Source organism: Bos indicus x Bos taurus, chromosome 16 (genome assembly GCF_003369695.1).
Source record: "Bos indicus x Bos taurus breed Angus x Brahman F1 hybrid chromosome 16, Bos_hybrid_MaternalHap_v2.0, whole genome shotgun sequence".
Taxonomy (NCBI): domain Eukaryota; kingdom Metazoa; phylum Chordata; class Mammalia; order Artiodactyla; family Bovidae; genus Bos; species Bos indicus x Bos taurus.
The window spans coordinates 59704696-59728288 of record NC_040091.1 but is presented as its reverse complement, the minus strand read 5'-3'; the positions used below and the strand labels follow the sequence as shown (position 1 = coordinate 59728288).

Genomic DNA, 23593 nt, shown 5'->3' with positions numbered 1-23593 from the left:
AAAGTGAGTTTTCCTGTGTCTCTCCCATGTGTACGTTTTATTAAACTTTTATTTTTCTCCTCTTAATCTTATGTCACCTTAGTTACTAGGCCAGCCAAAGACTCTAGAAAGGGAAAGGGGAAAAATTTTCCTCCTCGACCATGTTAAACATCAGTTTATACACCTCTGTACCCTCCACTGTCAATCCTTTTCTCCCACACATTTTTAGTTTAGAAATTCTTGTTTCAGATTTTTCTGAGGAGAACCTCCCATTGTTATCTTTTCCCTCTTTGTATTGCTTGCAATACTTTCCAAACCCGAGGCTATGGCATTCGCAAAAAAAAAAAATCATTTAGAAACAAGTCATTAAAGCATTGGAATTGGACTACCTGAGTTGAATCCCATTTCTCCACTGACGAGCTCTCTAAAGATAATTAAACCTCTTAGAGCCCCAATTTTCTGTCATTAAATGGTGATTGCATTGATCCCTAAGTCATAATGTTAAGGATTACATGAGGTAGTTTAATCCTCCGTGTTAAGAATTGCGTGAGGTGAGGCAGCACGCGTGGCACGTACATGAGGTAGGTTAATCCTCCGTGTTAAGAATTACGTGAGGTGAGGCAGCTCGCGTGGCACATACATGAGGTAGGTTAATCCTCCGTGTTAAGAATTACATGAGGTGAGGCAGTGCGCGTGGCACGTACATGAGGTAGGTTAATCCTCCGTGTTAAGAATTGCATGAGGTGAGGCAGCACGCGTGGCACATGACGTGTTTGCAAACGTTAAATTACCTGAAACAAACCAGGGGTCTGAGAGAACGGCGGGAAAGGCCCTTCCTGGGCTTTGAGTATGGTGCCAAAGTTTTGTGTCCTGAGTACTTGATAAATACTAACTCATTTAATTCTCAGCCCTATGAGGTAAGCACAGTCATTACCAAGGTTAATCTGAAGTTATCAACAGCTTTCCTGTGGTCTCACCAGCGGGCGGTAAGTGGCTGAGCCGCTGAGCAGTTTCTGGCTCCAGGGGAGTGTGTGGAATTACTGCAGTCTGCTGCTCGTGCTGGTCCCGAGGTATGAGGTTCAGACCCAGTATTTATGACATCAGATATGGCTGACCTGTGCTGAAAGCAAGTCAGCTGTTCCGTGGCTCTGAGACCTAAAGCTGTACAACGTGCCTTTTAAAGTGTGTGTCTACAGAGTTTAGATCCAGGTATGTTACAGGCTTGGGGGGCTGCAGACTGTTCCCGAGATGCCCTAGACTGAGACAGGCACCTAAGCCTGACCCCCCATTTCACTGTGCAGTTAGGCCAAGTTTACTTCTGTCCCATGGGTGGTGCGAAACCGAGCTCCTTTCACGCGTTGTGTATTGATGGGGTATCTAAGGTGGCTCGGGCTAGGTGCTCCTAGCCGCGGGGCAGCTGTTGGAGTAAATTAATGTAATTGTTAAATGGGAGAGAAGCAGAAGCATTTTCCTTTTACTCGGGCTACAGGTGAGAGGGTGGGTAGGACTGTAAATAAAAGGGCCACCTGAGGTGATGACACGAAAGCAGAGCCGTGTGTGATTCCAGAAGTGTGGTAGAAGGGGAGAGCCAAGGGAAGGGGCAAAACGGTGAGTACCTCCTGTGTATCTAGAGGCACAGTGCTCACATCTACACGTGGCCGTTCGGTCCTCAAGGACGACTTTAAAGCTGGGAGCACAGGAGTGCTGTTTTCATATATAAGGGCAAGATGCTGTGGAGGCCTCTTACTTCAGTAAGAGGCGGAAATAGCCCGGCTCAGTTGATGTGGTCACGCAGCAAACGGAGGTAAGTTGGCAGAGCAGGTGACCCCCCTGTCAGCTCTGGGTGCCAGCACACACCCCGTCTCCACCAGTCCCCATCCGTACCACATGGCGCATGGAATTTTGCCGCGGGAGCATGATTACTAGGGCTCAGTAAGAAGGTAAGCCAGCCGAGGGTTTTAGAAAAAAATACAAAATTTTAATCTTTACATATGTTAAGGTCACTAATTTAAATCTTAAAAATCTGCAGAGCAGAAGAAATCTTCACCTATACTGATTAAAAAAACCAAACTTCCCCTGTGCCCTTTAGCCTGAAGCTGTGGCCTGAGCTCATAGATAGAAGCTGCTCAGCCTCCCTCTGGGAAACAACTTGAAAGCTCACCCACCCAGCCTGCAAACGTGAGGTCAGCCCCTGCCACTGGTAAGCAGAAGTTAGTCTTTCCCTTTCTGTCACCGAGCATACTACAGCCTCAGGCCCAACACCAAGGCCGGGCAGATGCTAATAAATCCTTGGGATGTCTCTCCCACATCACCTCTCCCAACCAGCTGGCTCACATTTCAGAACGTGGCTCTTTAAGGCACCAAGTGATCTGAAGCACTGGCTCTGTCTCTGATCTAAGGCCTCCCCTCTACACACTGCTTGTGTGCTCCTGACTGCTGGTTGCTAGCCTGCCCTTCCAACCTGTTATGTCCCGGACAGTGTGCTGCCACGACAGCCCAGGGTCCATTAGAGGAAGGAAGGCAGCTTCGGGCAGTTTTCATCTAGCCCTCAGGCAGGACATAGCTAATTCTCTGGGAGATAGATTTGCATCCCTGAGAAGAGAAGAGCTGTTCCTCCTTGGGGACGTACACCATCATCCTAGCCATCTCGTCGAGGGCCTCTTCTGTATACAGGAGGTCCTGGCTCAGGAAGGCGTCGCGTGCGCACAGCCTCACGTGACGGAACTCCAGTGGCAGGAAGGGGATGAAGAGGTCAATCAGGTTTTCCTTCACAAGACGGCTGTGCCCAAAGCCACTGTCTGAAATCAAGAGCAGGGTTACATGGGGTCTGAGCTGGGGCTGAGCCCAGCTGGAGTCGAGGTGTTCCCCCACCCTAAGGCCAACTCCGAGAAGCCTGTCTTAAGTCTGTGTCAAGAACTATGCAACTATGTGTCTCCCTTTAGGGAGAGAGGGCCTAGAGGAGCTAGACGTGTGAGAGGGAGAGACAGTGCACGTGCCTGCCAGGCTATGGTTTCATCTGATGGCAGAGGCAGAGGTGCAGCGGCCCTGCCTACGACTGGAGGCTGAGCCACTGGGACTCACACAGTGACTTTCTTCTTCAAGGGTCTGTATGGCCAAGGCCAACTGTTCTCTTTTTAAGGAATAGTTTTCAGAAAAGGACTTTTCTCATGCCTACGTCAAGCTGACGACAAGAATATTATATGGTACCGCCTCTGTGGTCCTGAGTACCCTGTCTGATCTCATGAGCACAACTTCCAGCACATACACGTTTTTCTCTACCTCCCCTCTCACCAGAGGCTTATGTTCTGCAAGGCTGGCCATCACTTACCTGTGGATGCCACAATCTCAGCTTGGAGGCGGGACTCCAGGTGTTCCATCCTGACTTCTTCCCGGGACTGCCCAGCCTTAAGCAGGTTCAGGACCACCTCATTGATGATATTGCCCCCAAGGTTACTGAAAGAGACAAGTCCTGTTAATAGATTCTGTTGGTGGTGGTTTTTTAACAATTGGAGTTGATAAACAATGTTGGGTTAGTTTCAGGTGAAACTGATTCAAACTAATCACTTTGAATAACAGTGATTCAGTTATATATGTTATATATATATTTTTCAGATTGTCCACTTTGGTTATTATAAGATATTGAATATTGAGCCTTGTGTTATACAGTAAATCCTTGCTGCTTAACTATTTTATATATACTAGGGTGTATCTGTAAATCCTATACTAATTTATTCCCTACCTCCCGTTTCCCCTTTGGTAACCACATCTTTGTTTTCTGCATCTATGGATCTGTTTGTTTTGTATATAGATAATTTGAATAATTATTTGAGATTCCACATATAAGTGATATAATATTTGTCTTTCTCTGACTGACTTCACTTAGTGTGCTATTCTCTAGGTCCATCCAGCAAATGGCAATATTATGGGTGAGTAATGTGCCATTGTGTGTGCGTGTTCCTCACATCTTCTTAATCATCTGTGGATGGGCATTTGGGTTGTTTCCATATCTTGGCTTTTGTAAAGACTGCTGCTGTGAGCATTGGGGTGCATGTATCTTTTTGAATTACAATTTTCATCATATCTGGATATATGCCTAGGAGTGGGACTGCTGGATCAGATGGTAGCTCTATTTTTAATTTTATAAGGAACCTCCAGACTTTTCCATAGTGACTGCACCAATTTACATTCCTACCAACAGTGTAGGAAGGTTCATTTTTTCCATACCCTCTCCTGCATTTGTTATTTGTAGACTTTAATGCTAGCCATTCTGACCAGGATGAAGTGATATCTCATTGTGGTTTTGATTTGCATTTCTCTAATAATTAGTGATGTTGAGCATCTTTTCATGTGTTCGTTGGCCATCTGTATGTCTTTGGAGGCAGGTCAGTTTAGGTATTCTTTCCATTTTGGGGGGCTTCCCAGGAGGCTCAGTGACAAAGAACTCCCCTGGAATGCAGGAGATGCAGATTTGATCCCTAGGTCGGGAAGATCTCCTGGAGGAGGACTTGGCAACCCACTCTAGTATTCTTGCCTGGGAAATCCCATGGACAGAGGAGCCTGGCGGGCTACAGTCCATGGGGTTGCAAAGAGCTGGACATGATTGAGCATGCACACATGCCAATTTTGTGGAGGGGGGCAGTTATTGAGTTGTATGAACTGTTAGATATATTTTGGAAATTAATCCCTTGTTACATTGTTTACAAATTATCTTCTTTTCTGTAGCAGGTTGTCTTTTCATTTTGTTGATGGGTTCCTTTGCTGTGCAAAAGCTTTTGATTAAGTCCCATTTGTTTATTTTTGCTTTTATTTCTTTTGCTTTGGGAGACTGATCCAAGAATATATTTCCACAATTTATGTCAGAAAACGTTTTGCCTATGTTCTCTTCAAGGAGTTTCAATGGTCTCATGTCTTAGATTTCATTATTTTTATATTTGGCTTCCAAATGCATGATCTGACCACTGGAGCTGTTGGTGACTGGAAGAAAGGAGGTTGAGGGCCCTGGGCCTCCCGTCCTCCAGGAAATCTTGTCACAACACAAGTCTACAGAAAAGGCACTGTCCTGCTTGGTCATCCATTCTCCGTGCCTTGCTCTCTTCTAACCAACACTGAGACTGTACTATATGGAGAGTGCACAGAGAGTGCACAAGGATGTCGGTCTTTCCCTTGACACTTCTCTCTATGGAAGGAGAGGCCCATGTGTATGATTCCAGAGCAGCTGGGGCCTGGGGATAAGACTTCAGAGGGCAGAGGAGGGTTCTGGGCACACGCAGACCCCACAGTGCTCATCAGACATGAGGCAGGAAGGGCACACGTCCAGGCATGGGTGGTCAGAGGGCTTGTGGGGGTCAGGAGCTGCAAGCTGCTTAGAGAGGCGTGTGGAACAGAGGCATGGAGGGCAGGCTGAGGCTGGCATGAGGCCTTTGTCAGCCAGTCATGTGGATTTTAGCTTATAAGCCACGGAGAGCCGTTGAAGGGTTGTGAACTTGGGAGTACAGGGTAGTAAGGTGCCCTGAGCGGCTTTACTTTCTAATAACATTGTTCTTGGGCCACAGTGGTTGGATTGAAGAGAAAACTAGTCAGGGAGCTTTGGGCCATAGTGCATGTTTAGAGAGGATAAAGGCAATGGAGAAGGGTTTAAAGTTAGTGTAGGAGGCACAACTGAGAGGCCCTGTAACTGACGGACGTGAGAAGACGGAGGAGGCCACCAAAGAGAAGTGGTGTCTGCCTGGAGGGGCCCACAGCCCGCACAGCAGAAGTGCGGTTTCAGAGAAGAGGGGCGATGCCAGCTTGGATTTGCATACGGTTGAGTGTTGTGCCCTTGCCTGTGACCTCACTAGGGGTTGTAATTTCACTGGAATTGTGGGTCTAAAACACAGGAAAGAGGACTGTGTTAGAGTGATGAGGGGTAGAGGAAATCTTAGAGGCAGGGGAAGCTGGGAAGGAGGAAGTGGAGCCAGGAGCTGGCGGCAGGTCATGCTCCCCACTCCTGGCGTCCTCCTCTCTGCCTCACAGTACTCACGTCCCCGCCCCCCAGGCCATCTGCTAGCTCCTTACACAAACCGAGCTCTGCCCTGCTTTTTTCCTCCAGCCCAGTACAATGAGGGAGTACGAGTGATGGAAGCAGGGAGGCAAGGGAAGGAGCAAAGATCCAATATTTCCATCCTGTCCTCATCAAGCTCTGAGTGGCTGACACTCAGGTACGTTAGCTCATCTGTCTGCTCATTCAACCTTTGAGTGTGTCCTGGGGGCTGGGTTTGGGACACAGAGGAGGAGCTGGGTGGTTCTCTGCCTGCCTGCTTCCACGGATGGACACCTCCTGGGGCAGGCATCCTTTCCTGCCAAGGGATGCAATCTTCCTTGCTTTAGGGGCCAGTGTGCCCGTCACAGCTCCATTTCACTCCCGAGACCAGGAGCCCCCAGCTGGAGGGCCTGGTACGGATGAGGGGAGTCCCCACCCCTTGTCCCCTGCTCAGCCAGACTTCCTCTGACCTCTGCGGGTGGGAAAGCTGCTTACGTCGACTCTCTTCTACTTCCTGAAGCTGCGGTCCTCCTTTTCCTGTAGGAAGGCCTACTGGGCAGGTCATCTGTGTACACGCCAGACCACAACTGCGTCAGCTGAGGCGAGACCTACCCATCCTGCATAACTCACGGGAGGTAAAGGCAGGTCTATACGTGTGCTGGCTGCAGGGCAGGCATCCAGGGCGAAGGGGAGAGGACCAGGATTCACTCAGTGCCAGGCACAGGCTCCAGTGCCGTCCCCATTTGCACCCAGAAGGCCACCTGATAGGACGCCTGAGGTCTCCACCTCCCTTCTGACTCTTCTCCTCTAGTCCCACAGCCAAGGGTCTCTCTTCTTCCTCCAGTTTCAGGCTTTATCTCACTCACCAGTATATAATCAGGGCCCCTTTTCTATTCCAACCCAACACCAACATTATGCTTTTTAACAGAGCTTGCCCTCGCAGAGCGCTTCAGTTCCCTCCACATCCTCCCAGGTCACCTGTGGACTGGGAGGTCTGAAGGGACGAGGGACGGAAGGCCTCCCTAGTGATGCGCCCTCTGCCCTGGCTCTGGGAGGGGACAGCATGTGGTCTTACTAGTCCTAAGACCACAGAGGACAGGGACTCACGGGATTCTCCAGAACTGTGCTCGCCAACCCCAGCCTGGACCACTAAGTCTTCCCTAAAGAACAGCCACAAACTCGACTTGAGCGTCATCTCCCCGAGCCTTCATTTCCTAATTTGTAAAAGGACAGACCAGAAGCAGACGATTAAGAAACCCTCCTTAGGTCACCTTAGATTTGATTGTCGGTCAACAAATAGACATTTCCACAAGTACTTTCTGTGTGCTGCGGTACAAGGCCTTTGATTCCATGAACAATTTACACTTGTATAGTTCTTTTAATTTTTAAAGCCCTTTCTATCCATTCTTCTCCTGACCACAGCCCAAAGAGAATAGGTATTAATTCTGTCTTCACTTGACAGCTTCAATGGGAGGACCGTGGTTCTGATCTCCAGAGTTCCACGTGCCTGTCCAGCCCTGTGACACCATTCCCAGAGCTTCTATACTTGGTAGAAATAGGCAAAGGTAGTCAATGTTAGTTTTCTGGTACCCAGCCAGGGGCCCTGATTTCCTCAGGCCCAGGGGCAGGACTGGCTCTGAGGGTCGGGGTGACTCTAGCTGCAGCCCCGCTCCAACTGCCACCTCGTTTCTACCATCAGGCACCACCACGTTGCAGGGGGGCCAGCAAAGCCACTAGCACTTCAAACAGCACGCTCAGGATTTGCTTCAGGGTTAAGCCGCCGGCCTTATACCAGTGATTTGTTTACACCATCTGTGCTTTCCTTTCAAATGTAAGAGTCCTCACCACATAGGTAAGGTCACTGTAGAAATCAAGTCCAGAGACACCGTCTTCCCCCGCCCATCACCAGAACACCCGATGGGGTCTAGAGGTGCTGGGCCACAGGGTCAGTCTGGCTGGCCCTCAGGCTCCAGACAGTCCACCCAGGCCTGTTGGGCCCCACTGGCTCTCACAGGCTGGGCCCACAACAGAGTCAATGGAACTGGAGGCCCTGTCCTCGCCTCCTGTCACCACTGTGCATCCTCCTCCCCAAGGGGCTCAGAGGCTCCTCCAGGGCCAGCAGGGTCTCTGCATCCCCTGCCAGAGCAGGCCCAGTGGGGGCAGCGTCTCCCCAGACCCTGCCCCACACTCTGCCCTCACTGGGACCCTCTGGCCTCGGACAGGGCACAGAGGCCGGGGTAATGGGGGGAAGGGCAGGCGGTGGGTTAGATGAGGGCAGTGCTGGCGGGTCAATGACTAAAATACTACAACGTCTGCCTAGAGTTAGCAGGGGCACCTGGGTCACGTTAGGAAATCCTGCCACCAGTGAGGGTGGTTTTCTGTGCCGAGAACTGGCGGGAAAGTCAGCGTCTGGGCAGCCTGGGCCAAGTTGGGGAAAGGCTGGCCACAGCCATTGCCAGGAGGCAGGAGTGGGCTCGGCCGAGGAGGAGGAAGGAACCAGGCAGCGTGGAGGGAAGAAGCCATGCACAAAGGCAAAGGATCCTAGCACTAGGAAAGGGCACCTGAGGTGGCCGGGCTCCAGGCTTCCTTCCATTCTGAAGGAAGACCTCCCTTCAACAGTGGTTCTGGGTCCCCACCCCTGTCAGGGCTTGGGGACCAAGATGACTCCTTATCTGACCCTGCATTTTGGAGCCCCCACCTAATTGACCACAACAGAAAGAGATCCATAGTTCCGGGCTGCCTCAAAAGGGGATGAGTAATACACACCTGAGGAGGAGAGCTAATTCAAAGCATTTATTGTCCTTGCCTCCTAATTCTGAACCACAAATCACAGCAGAAAATCTTTCCCTGCTTTCCTCTTAAAATAACCTTGGCGGCTCCTCCGCCCTCCTTCACAATGCACTGCAGTGTCCTGTCAGCCTTACAGACCAAAATCCCAGCTCACTCCTCCATTCTTTCCAAGCCTCGAGGGAAAACCAGACCCCTTAATTCTCTTCACAGTGAAAATCGCGCAGTTGTGTCTGACTCTTTGTGACCCCATGGACTACACAGTCCATGGAATTCTCCAGGCCAGAATACAGGAGTGGGTAGCCTCTCCCTTCTCCAGGGGATCTTCCCAGCCCAGGGATCAAACCCAGGTCTCCTGCATTGCAGGCAGATTCTCTACCAGCTGAGTCACCAGAGGGGTATGCTAAAGCTGGGGAAAATCCCCGAGTGAGCATGTACTGGCCTGCGGGAGGAGGGTGATGGCAGGGAGAGTGGTTTGGCTTCCACTGAATGCAAGATGCTGCTTGTGGCACTGAAATCAAAACTGTGATCAAAAACTTCCCCCACAGCAAAAGTCCAGGGCCAGATGGCTTCACAGGTGAATTCTAGCAAATATTTAGACAAGAGCTAATGCCTATCATTCTAAAACTCTTCCAAAAAATTGCACAGGAAGGAACACTTTCAAACTCATTCTATGGGGCCACCATCACCCAGATACCAAAACCAGACAAAGACAACACAAAGAAAGAAAATTACAGGCCCGTATCACTGATAACATATGCAAAAATCCTCAACAAAATTCTAGCAAACACAATTCAACACATTAAAAAGATCAAAAAACCATGATCAAGTCAGGTGTATCCCAGGGGTGCAAAGATTCTTCAACATATACAAACCAGTGTGATATACTAACATTGAAAGATAAAAACCATATGATAATCTCAATAGATGCAGAAAAAGCTTTTGACAAAATTAAACACCTGTTTATGATAAAAACTTCAAAAAATGGGCATAGAAAGAACCTACCTCAACTTAATAAAGGCCATATATGATATACTCACAGCAAACATTATTCTCAATGGTGAAAAACTGAAAGCATTCCCTACAAGATTTCTCACCACTATTATTCAACATAGTTTTGGAAATTCCTAGATATGGCAATCAGAGAAGAAAAACAAAACAAATCCAGATTGGAAAAGAAAGAAAACTCTCATTGTTTGTAGATGACATGATACTGTACATAGAAAACCCTAAAGATACCATCAGAAAATTACTAGAGCTAATCAGTGATACAAAATCAATACACAGAAATCACGTGCATTCCTATATACTAATAATGAAAAATCAGAAAGAGAAACTAAGGAATCAATCCCTTTACCATTGCAACAAAAAAATAAAATACCTAGGAATAAACCTACCTAAGGAGACAAAACTATAAGACACTGATGAAAGAAATCAAATATGATGTAAACAGATGGAGAGAGATTCCATGTTCCTGGGTTGGAAGAATCAATACTGTGAAAGTGACTATACTACCAAATGTAATCCACAGATTAAATGCAATCCCTATCAAATTACCAATGGTGTTTTTTACAGAACTAGAACAAAAAAAAATCTCACAATTCATATTTCCAATAGACCAATGAAACAAGATAGAAAGCCCAAACCCATGCACCTATGGATATCTTATTTTTGACAAAGGAGGCAAAAATATACAATGGGGCAAAGATAGTCTCTTCAATAAGTGCTTCTGGGAAAACTGGACAGCTATGCATAAAAGAAATTAGAACATTGCCTAACACCATACACAAAGAAAACTCAAAGTGGATTAAAGATCTAAATGTAAGACCAGAAACACTCTATGACATAAATCACAGCAAGATCCTCTATGACCTACCTCCTAGAGTAATGGAAATAAAAACAAACAAGTGGGACTGAATGAAAAGCTTTTGTGCAGCAAAGGAAACTATAAACAAGGTGAAAAGACAACCCTCAGAGTGGGAGAAAATAATAGCAAATGAAACAACTGACAAAGGATTAATTTCCAAAATATACAAGCAGCTCATACAACTCAATGCCAGAAAAACAAACAACCCAATCAAAAAGTTGGCAAAAGACCTAAACAGACATTTCTCCAAAGGAGACATACAGATGGCTAACAAACACATGAAAAGATGCTCAACATCACTCATTATCAGAGAAATTCAAATCAAAACCACAATGAGGTACCATCTCATGCCGGTCAGAATAGCTGCTATCCAAAAGTCTACAAACAATAAATGCTGGAGAGGGTGTGGAGAAAAGGGAACCAACCCTCTTAAACTGTTGGTGGGAATGCAAACTAGTACAGCCACTATGGAGAACAGTGTGGAGATTCCTTAAAGAACTAGAATTAAACCATCATATAACCCAGCAATCCCACTACTAGGCTTATACCCTGAGGAAACCAGAATTGAAAAAGACACATGTACCCCAGTGTTCACTGCAGCTCTATTTACAATAGCTAGGACATGGAAGCACCTTAGATGTCCATTGACAGATAAATGGATAAAGGAATGTGGCACATATATGAAATGGAATATTACTCAGCCATAAAAAGGAACACATTTGAGTCAGTCCTAATGAGGTGGATGAATATAAAGTCTATTATACAGAGTGGCTGCTAAGCTGCTAAGTCGCTTCAGTCGTGTCCGACTCTGTGCGACCCCATAGACGGCAGCCTACCAGGCTCCCCCGTCCCTGAGATTCTCCAGGCAAGAATACTGGAGTGGGTTGCCATTTCCTTTTCCAATGCTTGAAAGTGAAAAGTAAAGTGAAGTCGCTCAGTTGTGTCCGACTCTTAGCGACCCCATGGACTGAGTGGAGTAAGTCAGAAAAACAAATATCATATACTAATGGATATATACGGAATCTAGAGAGATGGTGCTGATGAACCTATCTGAAGAGCAGCAATGGAGACAGAGAACAGACGTATGGACAAGGCTGGCAGGGGAGGAAGGAGAGGGTGGGATGTATGGAGAGGGTAACATGGAAACATACATTACCCTATGTAAAATAGATTACCAATGGGAATCTGCTGTATGACTGAGGGAACTCAAACCAGGGCTCAGTAACAACGTAGAGGGGTGGGATGGGGAGGGAGGTGTAAGGGATGTTCAAGTGGGAGGGGACATGGGTAAACCTATGGCTGATTCATGTTGATCTTTGGTAAAAACCAACACAATACTGTAAAGCAATCATCCTTCAATTAAAAATAATTTTAAAAAAAGAAGCTGCTTGTGATGCATTCAAGTTGGGCCAAGAGGGACCCAAACTTGACTGCTAATAGAACTTGGGGGACTTTCTGTCAGCAGTGGCCACAGGACTGGAAAAGGTCAGTTTTCATTCCAATCCCAAAGAAAGGCAATGCCAAAGAATGCTTAAACTACCGCACAACTGCACTCATCTCACACGCTAGTAAAGTAATGCTCAAAATTCTCCAAGCCAGGCTTCAGCAATATGTGAACCGTGAACTTCCTGATGTTCAAGCTGGTTTTAGAAAAGGCAGAGGAACCAGAGATCGAATTGCCAACATCTGCTGGATCATGGAAAAAGCAAGAGAGTTCCAGAAAAACATCTATTTCTGCTTTATTGACTATGCCAAAGCCTTTGACTGTGTAGATCACAATAAACTGTGGAAAATTCTTCAAGAGATGGGAATACCAGACCACCTGACCTGCCTCTTGAGAAACCTATATGCAGGTCAGGAAGCAACAGTTAGAACTGGACATGGAACAACAGACTGGTTCCAAATAGGAAAAGGAGTACGTCAAGGCTGTGTATTGTCACCCTGCTTATTTAACGTGTATGCAGAGTACATCATGAGAAACGCTGGACTGGAAGAAACACAAGCTGGAATCAAGATTGTCGGGAGAAATATCAATAACCTCAGATATGCAAATGACACGACCCTTATGGCAGAAAGTGAAGAGGAACTACAAAGCCTCTTGATGAAAGTGAAAATGGAGAGTGAAAAAGTTGGCTTAAAGCTCAACATTCAGAAAACGAAGATCATGGCATCTGGTCCCATCACTTCATGGGAAATAGATGGGGAAACAGTGGAAACAGTGTCAGACTTTATTTTTTTGGGCTCCAAAATCACTGCAGATGGTGACTGCAGCCATGAAATTAAAAGATGCTTACTCTTTGGAAGGAAAGTTATGTCCAATCTAGATAGCATATTCAAAAGCAGAGACATCACTTTGCCAACAAAGGTCCATCTAGTCAAGGCTATGGTTTTTCCTGTGGTCATGTATGGATGTGAGAGTTGGACAGACTGTGAAGAAGGCTGAGCGCCGAAGAACTGATGCTTTTGAACTGTGGTATTGGAGAAGATTCTTGAGAGTCCCTTGGACTGCAAGGAGATCCAACCAGTCCATTCTGAAGGAGATCAGTCCTGGGATTTCTTTGGAAGGAATGATGCTGAAGCTGAAACTCCAATACTTTGGCCACCTCATGCGAAGAGTTGACTCATTGGAAAAGACTCTGATGCTGGGAGGGATTGGGGGCAGGAGGAGAAGGGGACGACAGAGGATGAGATGGCTGGATGGCATCACTGACTCGATGGATGTGAGTCTGGGTGAACTCTGGGAGTTGGTGATGGACAGGGAGGCCTGGCGTGCTGTGATTCATGGGGTCGCAAAGAGTTGGACATGACTGAGCGACTGAACTGAACCGAGGACTTTCTGTTGGAGCTGCCATAAAAAGATACAGTTGGACACTTGATTTCAAAATTCACTTTCTGCAAAGCCATTTCCAGAACCCGTCGCACACAGTAGAGCAAAACAGGAAATGGAGTGCAGTGTTTATAAAGGGATCAGTCCTGCATTGTAAGGTTGCAGACCTCAACACAGGAGCTGGAGAGCTTTTCATTGACATTATACCCTGAGTTCCAGGCCAGTGACTTCCTCTCATGATCAGTGAAGAAACAGACTTTCCAAGGCTGGGGAAAGAATTGGCCATGTTGGACTTCATGGGAAACTATTCTCCAACTGTTTATACCTTGGAAATTTTTAAGGGTCGTTTGTACTTAAATTTCAACTAATATGCTGACTTGAAAAATTAACGCCCTTCTAAGAGTCCCTTGGACTGCAAGGAGATCCAACCAGTCCATCCTAAAGGAGACCAGTCCTGGGTGTTCATTGGAAGGACTGATGCTGAAGCTGAAACTCCAATACTTTGGTCACCTCATGTGAAGAGAGTTGACTCATTGGAAAAGACTCTGATGCTGGGAGGGATTCAGGGCAGGAGGAAAAGGGGACGACAGAGGATGAGATGGTTGGATGGCATCACCGACTCGATGGACATGAATTTGGGTAAACTCCGAGAGTTGGTGATAGACAGGGTGGCCTGTTGTGATTCATGGGGTCGCAAAGTCAGACATGACTGAGCAACTGAACTGAACTGAAGAGGGGACTCCCAGCACATGAACTTTTTTACAGAGCTTTAGTAATCAAAGCGGTATGATACTGGCATATAAACAGACACATAGATAAATGGAACAGAGTGGAGAGCCTAGAAATAAATCCATGCGTATATGGTCAATTAATTTACAAAAGAGGAGCTAAGAATATGCAGTGGGGAAACGACAGTCTCTTCAATAAATTTCTTAGGAAACCACATGCAAAAGAATGAAACTGGACAACTGTCTTATACCATACACAAAAATTAACTCAAAATGGATTAAAGATGGAGATAAGATGGTAGAGTAGGACATGAGCTCATTTAAGACAACTAACTGCTGAATAACCATTGATGAAAAATGCTGGAACCAACCAAAAAAGGTATCCTACATCCAAAGATGAAGAAGGCACAATGAGATGGTAGGAGGAGCAAAACTGTGATAAAATCAAATCTCATACTGGCTGAATGGGTGACCCACAAACTGGAAAATAATTATATCACTGAAGTTCTCCCACAGGAAAGTTCTGAGCCTCAGGTCAGGCTCCCTAGCCTGGGTGCCGGGGACCAGCCCCGGCTGATCCAGGGTATTCGAAGGAGAGACGGCGTAGGCGAAGATCAGGAAACAACTGCTTAATTAAATGTTAATTAAGGATATAAAGAGTAATAGGATGAGGATAGCTCAGTGAGGAAATTCAGTGGAGAAAAGAGGCTGAGTAGCTTGGTTTACGCGGGAGACCAATAAAACTTCAAGACAAGAAGTTTGCACCACTTACGTAGGCTGCAGGCGTCCTTCCGTTCTCCCGAAGGAGAGGAGACACTGAGGCCTCCCCGGTTGGATCTTAGAAGCCCAGGCATAATTAGTAAGCATGGTGGGTTCCGCGCTCCAGATGGAGACTCAGCCAGAGTGGGAGAGAGAGCGACATGGGGAGACCAGTATTTCGAGAAACTGATCCCAATTCTTTATTTTCCATGGTCTACTTTTATACACTGAGATGTTATGCAAAAGTCACGTGGGGTCAGCAGTCCTGACTTTTATCAAAGTCAGGTGCTTCATACAAATGTATACAGAGGTCTTAGGGGTGTTACATCATCTTCTGGCCAGGGGGGCCTGCTGACAATTTATGACCCTCTCCTTGTGACAACAGTCAACCAGGACACTTATTTCTCCAGGGGTGATTATTCTTAAAACAGACACCACCCAAATAAAGTTACATTCCTATAGGGTGAGGGTGTAATGGGTTTTAGTTAAGGAAAGAATTTACCTAGCCTAAGGTATAACGTGATTAATATCAAAGGTTAATACTTATTTCTTCTATATATTCATTAATGTGTGTAAGGGCAGGGGATGTGGAGACAGCAACAAACATTGGCTCAACAAATGAAAAACCCTTCACCAATACAATTTCTAATCAGCCCATTATACTTATACTAATAGTTTTCTAACTTTTCTAAGGAATCTGTTTTTAGAAGGTTTAAAGCATCTCGTGCCTCTCATGGTTGGGAGGCTGTGAGCAATCACATGTGGCCGGACAAGCCTGTCAGGCAGGCTAGAGAACCTTCAGAGGAGTTTGTAGGTTAAAACACTCTTATCACGCCCAGGAATTATTATTAACTGGAGCTCTAAGTTAACTCCTTCTCCGAAAGAGGTGGTGGGGGACAGCCCCCCGTAAAGTCAGAGGTGTAGGTGAGCACAAGGTAGTAAAGTAGGCAGGCTCTGGTTATCGGGGTAGATGCTTAAGGATTTCCAGGGGGACTCCTGAGGCTCGATCCTGCCTTTGCGTATGTCGAGCCTCCTTCCTCATGACCTTTGTCACGGGCAGAGTACCTCACTCTGGCCCCCAACACCTGGGGACAAGGAGACATGAGATAATCTGTCTTTCGAAGCCAGTGGCATTTGGGCACAGGAATTTCATAGGACTGAGGGAAACAGAAGCTGGGTCTTATCCCTCTTGTCAAAGTGTCAAGGTGTTTAGCAGGTAGCTCTATGCTCAGGAAGACTTTAAGCAGTCTGTCTGCTGATGGGTGGGGCTGTGTTCCCACCCTATCAGCCTGAGATGTCCCAGCACTGGAGCCTACTGGCGGTTGGGTGGAGCCAGGTTTTGGTGAGAAAATGGCAGCCTCCAGCAGGGTTCACACCAATGAATACCCCCAGAACTACCACTGTAATGGTCTTTGTCCCTGCAATGAGCCACAGCCACCCTCACCCTCTGCGGGAGGCCCTCCAATACCAGCTAATAGGTCTTGCCCAGGCTTTTATGAAGTCTCTGCTTTTTTCCTTGGATCCTGGTGCACATGAAACCTTGTGTGTGACCTCCAAGAGTAGGGCACAAGCCTCAAACCTACACAAGCCTATTAGCCTCATCCACCAGGGGGCAGACAGCAGAAGCAAGAACTACAGCCCTGCAGTCTGTGGATGGAAACTGCAATCACAGAAAGTAAGACAAGATGACATGACAGAGGAATGTGTCCCAGATGAAGGAACATGATAAAACCCCAGAACAACAACTAAGTGATGTGAAGAGAGGCAACCTATGAGGTGAAGAGAGGCAACCTATCTGAAAAAGAATTCAGAGGAATGATAGTAAAGATGATCCAAGAAAAAGAATCAGTAGAAAGAGAATGGAGTCACAGATCTAGAAGATACATGAAACGAAGAAGTAAGGAATAAACAGCACTTCCCCAGTGGTCCAGTTGTTGGGAATCCACCTGCCAATGTAGGGAACATAGGTTTGATCCCTGGTCCAGGAAGATCCCACATGCCACAGCTACTGAAGCCCAGGCATCTAGAGCCCTTGCTCTGCAACAAGAGAAGCCACTGCAGTGAGAAGCCTGTGCACTCAGTGAAGAGCAGCCCCTGCTCACTGCAACTAAAGCCTGTGCACAGCAACGGAGACCTAGTGCAGCTTAAAATAAATGACTAAAATTTTAAAAAAGGATAAACAAGCTGATGAACAGTTACTGAAATAAAAATACACTAGAAGGAATCAATAGCAGAATAACTGAGGGAGAAGAACAGATAAGTGAGCTGTAAGACGGGATGGTGGAAATCACTGCCATGAAACAGAATAAAGAAGAAAGAATGAAAAGAGGACAGTCTAAGAGACCTCGGCGACAACATTAAATGCAGCAACATTCACATTATAGGGGCCCCAGAAGGATAAGAGGAAGAGAGAGGACCTGAGAAAATATTTGGAGAGATAATATTAATAGCTGAAAGCTTCTCTTAGGAAAGGAAACAGTCACCCAATTCCAGGAAGTGCAGAGAGTCCCAGGCAGGATAAACCCAAGGAGGAACATGCTGAGAAACACAGTAATCAAACAGACAAAAGTAGACAATGAAGAATATTAAAAGCAACAAGAGAAAAGTAACAAATAACATACAAGGGAATTCCCATAAGGTTATCAGCTCATTTCTCAGCAGAAATTCTGCAGGACAGAAGGGAGTGATACAATATATTTAAAGTATGAAAGGGAAGAAACTACAACCAAGAATACTCTACCCAACAAGTTGCTCATTCAAATTCAATGGAGAAATCAAAAGCTTTACGGACAAGCAAAAGCTAAGAGAATTCAGTCCACCAGACTAGCTTTGCAACTAATACTAAAGGAACTTCTCTAGCAGAAAAGAAAAGGTGACAACTAGAAACAAGAAAATTACAAATGGGAAAAGCTCATTGGTGAAGGCAAACATACAATAAAAGTAGGAAATCACCCACACACAAATACATGATACCAAAACCATCAATCATGGGAAGAGGCGAGTACAAATGCAGGATATTGGAAATGCATATAAAAGCTAAAAGACCAGGAACACTTAAAGCACTCTTGTTTGTATATATACCAAAACCTAATAGTAACCACGAACTGAAAATCTACAATAGATACACAGGGAAGGAAAAAGAAATCCAAGCACAACACTAAAATTAGTCACCAAATCACAAGAGAAGAGAACAAAAGAGGAAAGGAAGAAAAAAAGACCTACAAAACAAATCCAAAACAATTAACAAAATATAAGAACATATATATCAATAACCAAATTAAACGTGAATGGATTAAATGCTTCAACTGAGAGACCGAATGAATACAAAACAAGACTCTTTATATATGCTGTCTACAAGAGACCCATTTCAGGTCTGGGGAAACATACAGACTGAAAATGAGGGTATAGAAAAAGGTATACCATGCAAATGTAAATCAAAAGAAAGCTGGAGTAGTAATACTCATATCAGACAAAACAGACTTTAAAATAAAGACTTTACAAGAGCAAAGAAAGATACTACATAAAGATGAACGATAGAGCTATGAAGATCATATCACAATTGTAAACATATCACCCAAAATTCCTAAACAGGTTCTATGAAGACCTACAAGACCTTCTAGAACTAACACCCAAAAAAAGATGTCTTTTTCATTATAGGGGACTGGAATGCAAAAGTAGGAAGTCAAGAAGCACCTGGAGTAACAGGCAAATTTGGCCTTGGAGTACAGAATGAAGCAGGGCAAAGGCTAACAGAGTTTTGCCAAGAGAATGCACTGGTCATAGCAAACACCTTCTTCCAACAACACAAGAGAAGACTACACATGGACATCACCAGATGATCAATATCAAAATCAGACTGATTATATTCTTTGCAGCCAAAGATGGAGAAGCTCTATACAGTCAGCAAAAACAAGACCGGGAGCTGACTGGCTCAGATCATGAACTCCTTATTGCCAAATTCAGACTTATATTGAAGAAAGTAGAGAAAACCACTAGACCATTCAGGTATGACCTAAATCAAATCCCTTACGATACAGTGGAAGTGACAAATAGATTGAAGGGATTAGATCTGATAGACAGAGTGCCTGAAGAACTATGGACTGAGGTTTGTGACACTGTACAAGAGGCAGGGATCAAGACCATCCCCAAGAAAAAGAAATGCAAAAAGGCAAAAGAGTTGTCTGAGGAGGCCTTACAAATAGCTGTGAAAAGAAGAGAGGCTAAAGGCAAAGGAAAAAAAGGAAAGATATGCCCATTTGAATGCAGAGTTCCAAAGAATAGCAAGGAGAGATAAGAAAGCCTTCCTCAGGGATCAATGCAAATAAATAGAGGAAAACAATAGAATGGGAAAGACTAGAGATCTCCTCAAGAAAAGTAGAGATACCAAGGGAATATTTCATGCAAAGATGGGCACAATAAAGGACAGAGGTGGTATGGACCTAACAGAAGCAGAAGATATTAAGAAGAGGTGCAAGAATACACAAAAGAACTATACAAAAAAGATCTTCATGACGCAGATAACCACGATGGTGTGATCACTCACCTAGAACCAGAAATCCTGGAATGTGAAGTCAGGTGGGCCTTAGGAAAGCATCACTACAACAAAGCTAGTGGAGGTGATGGAATTCCAGCTGAGCTATTCCAAATCCTAAAAGATGATGATGTGAAAGTGCTGCACTCAGTATGCCAGCACATTTGGAAAACTCAGCAGTGGCCACAGGACTGGAAGAGGTCAGTTTTCATTCCAATCCCCAAAAAAAGCAATGCCAAAGAATGCTCAAACTACCACACAATTGCACTCATCTCACAGGCTAACAAAGTAATGCTCAAAATTCTCCAAGCCAGGCTTCAACAGTTTATGAACTGTAAACTTCCAGATGTTCAAACTGGATTTAGAAAAGGCAGAGGAACCAGACATCAAATTGCCAACATCTGTTGGATCATCGAAAAGCGAGAGAGTTCCAGAAAAACACCTACTTCTGCTTTACTGACTATGCCAAAGCCTTTGACTGTGTGGATCACAACAAACTGGAAAATTCTTCAAGAGATGGGAATACCAGACCACCTGACCTGCCTCCTGAGAAATCTGTATGCAGGTCAAGACGCAACAGTTAGAACTGGCCATGGAACAACAGACTGGTTCCAAATTGGAAAAGGAATACGTCCAGGCTGTATACTGTCACCCTGCTTATTTAACTTATATGCAGAGTGAAAGAAAGTGAAGTTGCGCAGTCATGTCTGACTTTTTGCGACCCCGTGGACTGTAGCCTACCAGGCTCTTCCGTCCATGAGATTCTCCAGGCAAGAATATTGGAATGGGTTGCTATTTTCTTCTCCAGGGAATCTTCCCAACCCAGGGATTGAACCTGGGTCTCCTGCATTGGAGGCCGACACTTTAATCTCTGAGCCACCGGGCAGAGTACATCATGCCAAATGCTGGACTGGATGAAGCAAAAGCTGAAATCAAGATTGCCGGGAGAAATATCAATAACCTCAGATATGCAGATGACACCATCTTTATAGCAGACAGCGAAGAAGAACTAAAGAGCCTCTTGATGAAAGTGAAAGAGGAGAGTGAAAAAGTTGGTTTAAAAACTCAACATTCAGGAAACTAAGATCATGGCATCCAGTCCCATCACTTCATGGCAAATAGACAGGGAAACAATGGAAACAGTGACTGTATTTTCTTTGGCTCCAAAATCACTGCGGATGGTGATTGCAGCCATGCAATTAAAAGACACTTGCTCCTTGGAAGAAAAGTTATGACCAACCTAGACAGCATATTAAAAAGCAGAGACATTACTTTGCCAACAAAGGTCTGTCTAGTCAAAGCTATGGTTTTTCCAGTAGTCATGTATGAATGTGAGAGTGGGACTATAAAGAAAGCTAAGTGCCAAAGAATTGATGCTTTTGAACTGTGGTGTTGGAGAAGACTCTTGAGAGTCCCTGGGACTGCAAGAGATCCAATCAGTCCATCCTAAAGGAAATAAATCCTGAATACTCATTGGAAGGACTGATGCTGAAGCTGAAACTCCAATACTTTGGCCACCTGATGCGAAGAACTGACTCATCTGAAAAGACTCTGATGCTGGGAAAGACAACGTGGGAGGAGAAAGGGATGACAGAGGATGAGATGGTTGGATGGCATCACCGACTCGATGGACATGAGTTTTAGTAAACTCCGGGAGTTGGTGATGGACAGGGAAGTGTGGTGTGCTACAGTTCATGGGGTCACAAAGAGTTGGACATGACCGAGCGACTGAACTGAACTGATGCACCCAACATAGAAGCTTCAATATATAAGGCAAATACTTTATATATAAGGAAAATATTAACAGTCATAAAAAGAGAAACTGACAGTAACACAATAATAGATGGGGACTTTAAAGGCCACTTTCATCAATGGACATATCATCCAGACAGAAAAATCAATAAGGAAATACAGGCTTTAAATGATACATTGGACCAGTTGGATTTAATTGATATTCATCGAGCATTCCATGTAACAGCAGCATTCTTCTCAAGTGCACATGGAACGTTCTCTAGGACTGATCACATGCTGGGCTACAAAGTGACCCCCAGTAAATTTAAGAAAACTGAAACCATATGAAGCCTCTTTTCTAAACAATGCTATGAGATTAGAAACCAACTATAAGGAAAAAACCTGTTAAAAAAAAAAACCCACAAACACATGGAGTCTAAACAATATATGCCACTAAACAACCTATGAATCACTGAAGAAATCAAAGAGGAAATGAAAAAATACCTAGAGAAAAATGAAAGTGAAGGCACTATAATCCAAAACCTAGAGGACGTAGCAAAAGCAGCAAAAAAAAAAAGTTTATAGCAATGCAATCTTACCTCAGGAAATAAGAAAAACCACAAACAACCTAACCTTACACCTAAAGCTAGAGAAGGAAGAACAAAACCCCAAGTTATTAGAAGGAAATAAATCATAAAGATCAGAGCAGAAATAAATGAAAATAAGAGATTAGTACAAATAACTATATGCTAATAAAATGGACAACCTAGAAGAAATGGAGAAATTCTTAGAAAGGTATAATCTCCCAAGACTGACTCTGGAAGAAACAGAAAATATGAACCAATCACAAGTACTGAAATTGAAACTATGATTGAAAACTCCCAAGAAACCAAAGTCCAGAATCAGATGGTGCACAGGCAAATTCTATCAAACATTTAGAGAATAGTTTCTGAAAATATTCCAAAAAAAAAATCGCAGAGAAATGAACACTCCCAAACTCATTATGAGGCTCCATCACTTGATATCAAAACCAGACAAAGATACCACAAAGAAAGAATTACAGGCCAATATCACTGATGATCAGTCACAAAAATCCTCAACAAAACACCAGCAAACGAAGCCTAACAGTACATTAAAATGATGAAGGGTATTTATCCCAGCAATGCAAGGATTTTTTAATATCTGCAAACCAGTGTGATACACCACATGAACAAACTGAAGAATAAAAACCATGTGATCATCTTAATAGTTGCAGAAAATGTTTCTGACAAAGTTCAACACTCACTTATGATAAAAACTCTCCAGAAAGTGGGCAAAGAGGGAACATACCTCAATAATAAGGCCATAGATGACAAAGCTACAGGTAACATACTCAATGATGAAAAGCTGAAAGTATTTCCTCTGAGATGAGGAGCAAGACAAGGATGTCCTCTCTTGCCACTCAACATAATTTTCGAAGTCCTACCCATGGTAATCAGAGAAGAAAAAGATATAAACAGAAATAAAAGGAATTAAAATTGGAAAAGAAGTCAAACTGTCACTGTTTGCAGATGACACACTATACACACAAAACCCTAAAGATCCTACCAGAAAACTACTAGAGCTCAATGAATTCAGTAAAGTAGCAGGATACAGAATTAAGACACAGAAATCTGTTGCATTTCCATATACTAGCAAAGAAAGATCAGAAAGGGAAATTAAACAATGCCATTTACCATTATATCAGAAAGAATAAAATGCCTAGGAATAAACCTATCTAAGGAGGTAAAAGACCTGTACTCCAAAAATTATAAGACACTGATGAAAGAAAGTAAAGATGACATAGATGGAAGATATATCATGTTTTTATATTGGAAGAATCAATACTGTCAAAATAACTGTACCACTCAAGGCAAGCTACAGATTCAATGCAACCCGTATCAAATTACCAATTATATTTTTCACAGAAATAGAACTAAAATTTAAAAAATTTGTATGGAGACATAACAAAAGACTCCAGATAGCCAAAACAATCTTGAAAAAGAAAAACAGCTGTAGGAATTAGGCTCTCTGCCTTCAGACTATACTACAAAGCTACAGTAATCAAGACAGTATGGTACTGGCACAAAAACAGAAATATAGATCAATGAAAGAGGATAGAAACCCCAGAAATTAATCCATGCACCTAAATGTCCATTGGCAGAAGAATGGATAAAGAACACTGATACATATATACAATGGAATATTACTCATCCGTTACATAATGAAATAATACCATTTGCAGCAACTTGGATGGATCTGGAGATTAGTCAGATGAAGACAAATATCATATGACATTGCTTATATGTGGAATTAAAAAATGATACAAATGAACTTATTACGAAAC

General features: G+C 44.3%; 1 protein-coding gene across 1 annotated transcript in view; it reads right to left on the bottom strand.

The window, feature by feature from the left end:
- Positions 1-1935: 1935 nt before the first annotated feature.
- The window catches only part of TOR3A (torsin family 3 member A), a 28016-nt gene continuing 6358 nt past the window's right edge, over positions 1936-23593 (bottom strand). The window contains exons 5-6 of the mRNA XM_027565446.1: positions 3308-3432; positions 1936-2777 (exon numbers count right to left, since the gene is read on the bottom strand). Coding sequence (XP_027421247.1) covers positions 2521-2777; positions 3308-3432 — 382 coding nt within the window. The 3' untranslated portion in view covers positions 1936-2520. The remainder of the gene's footprint in view (positions 2778-3307; positions 3433-23593) is intronic.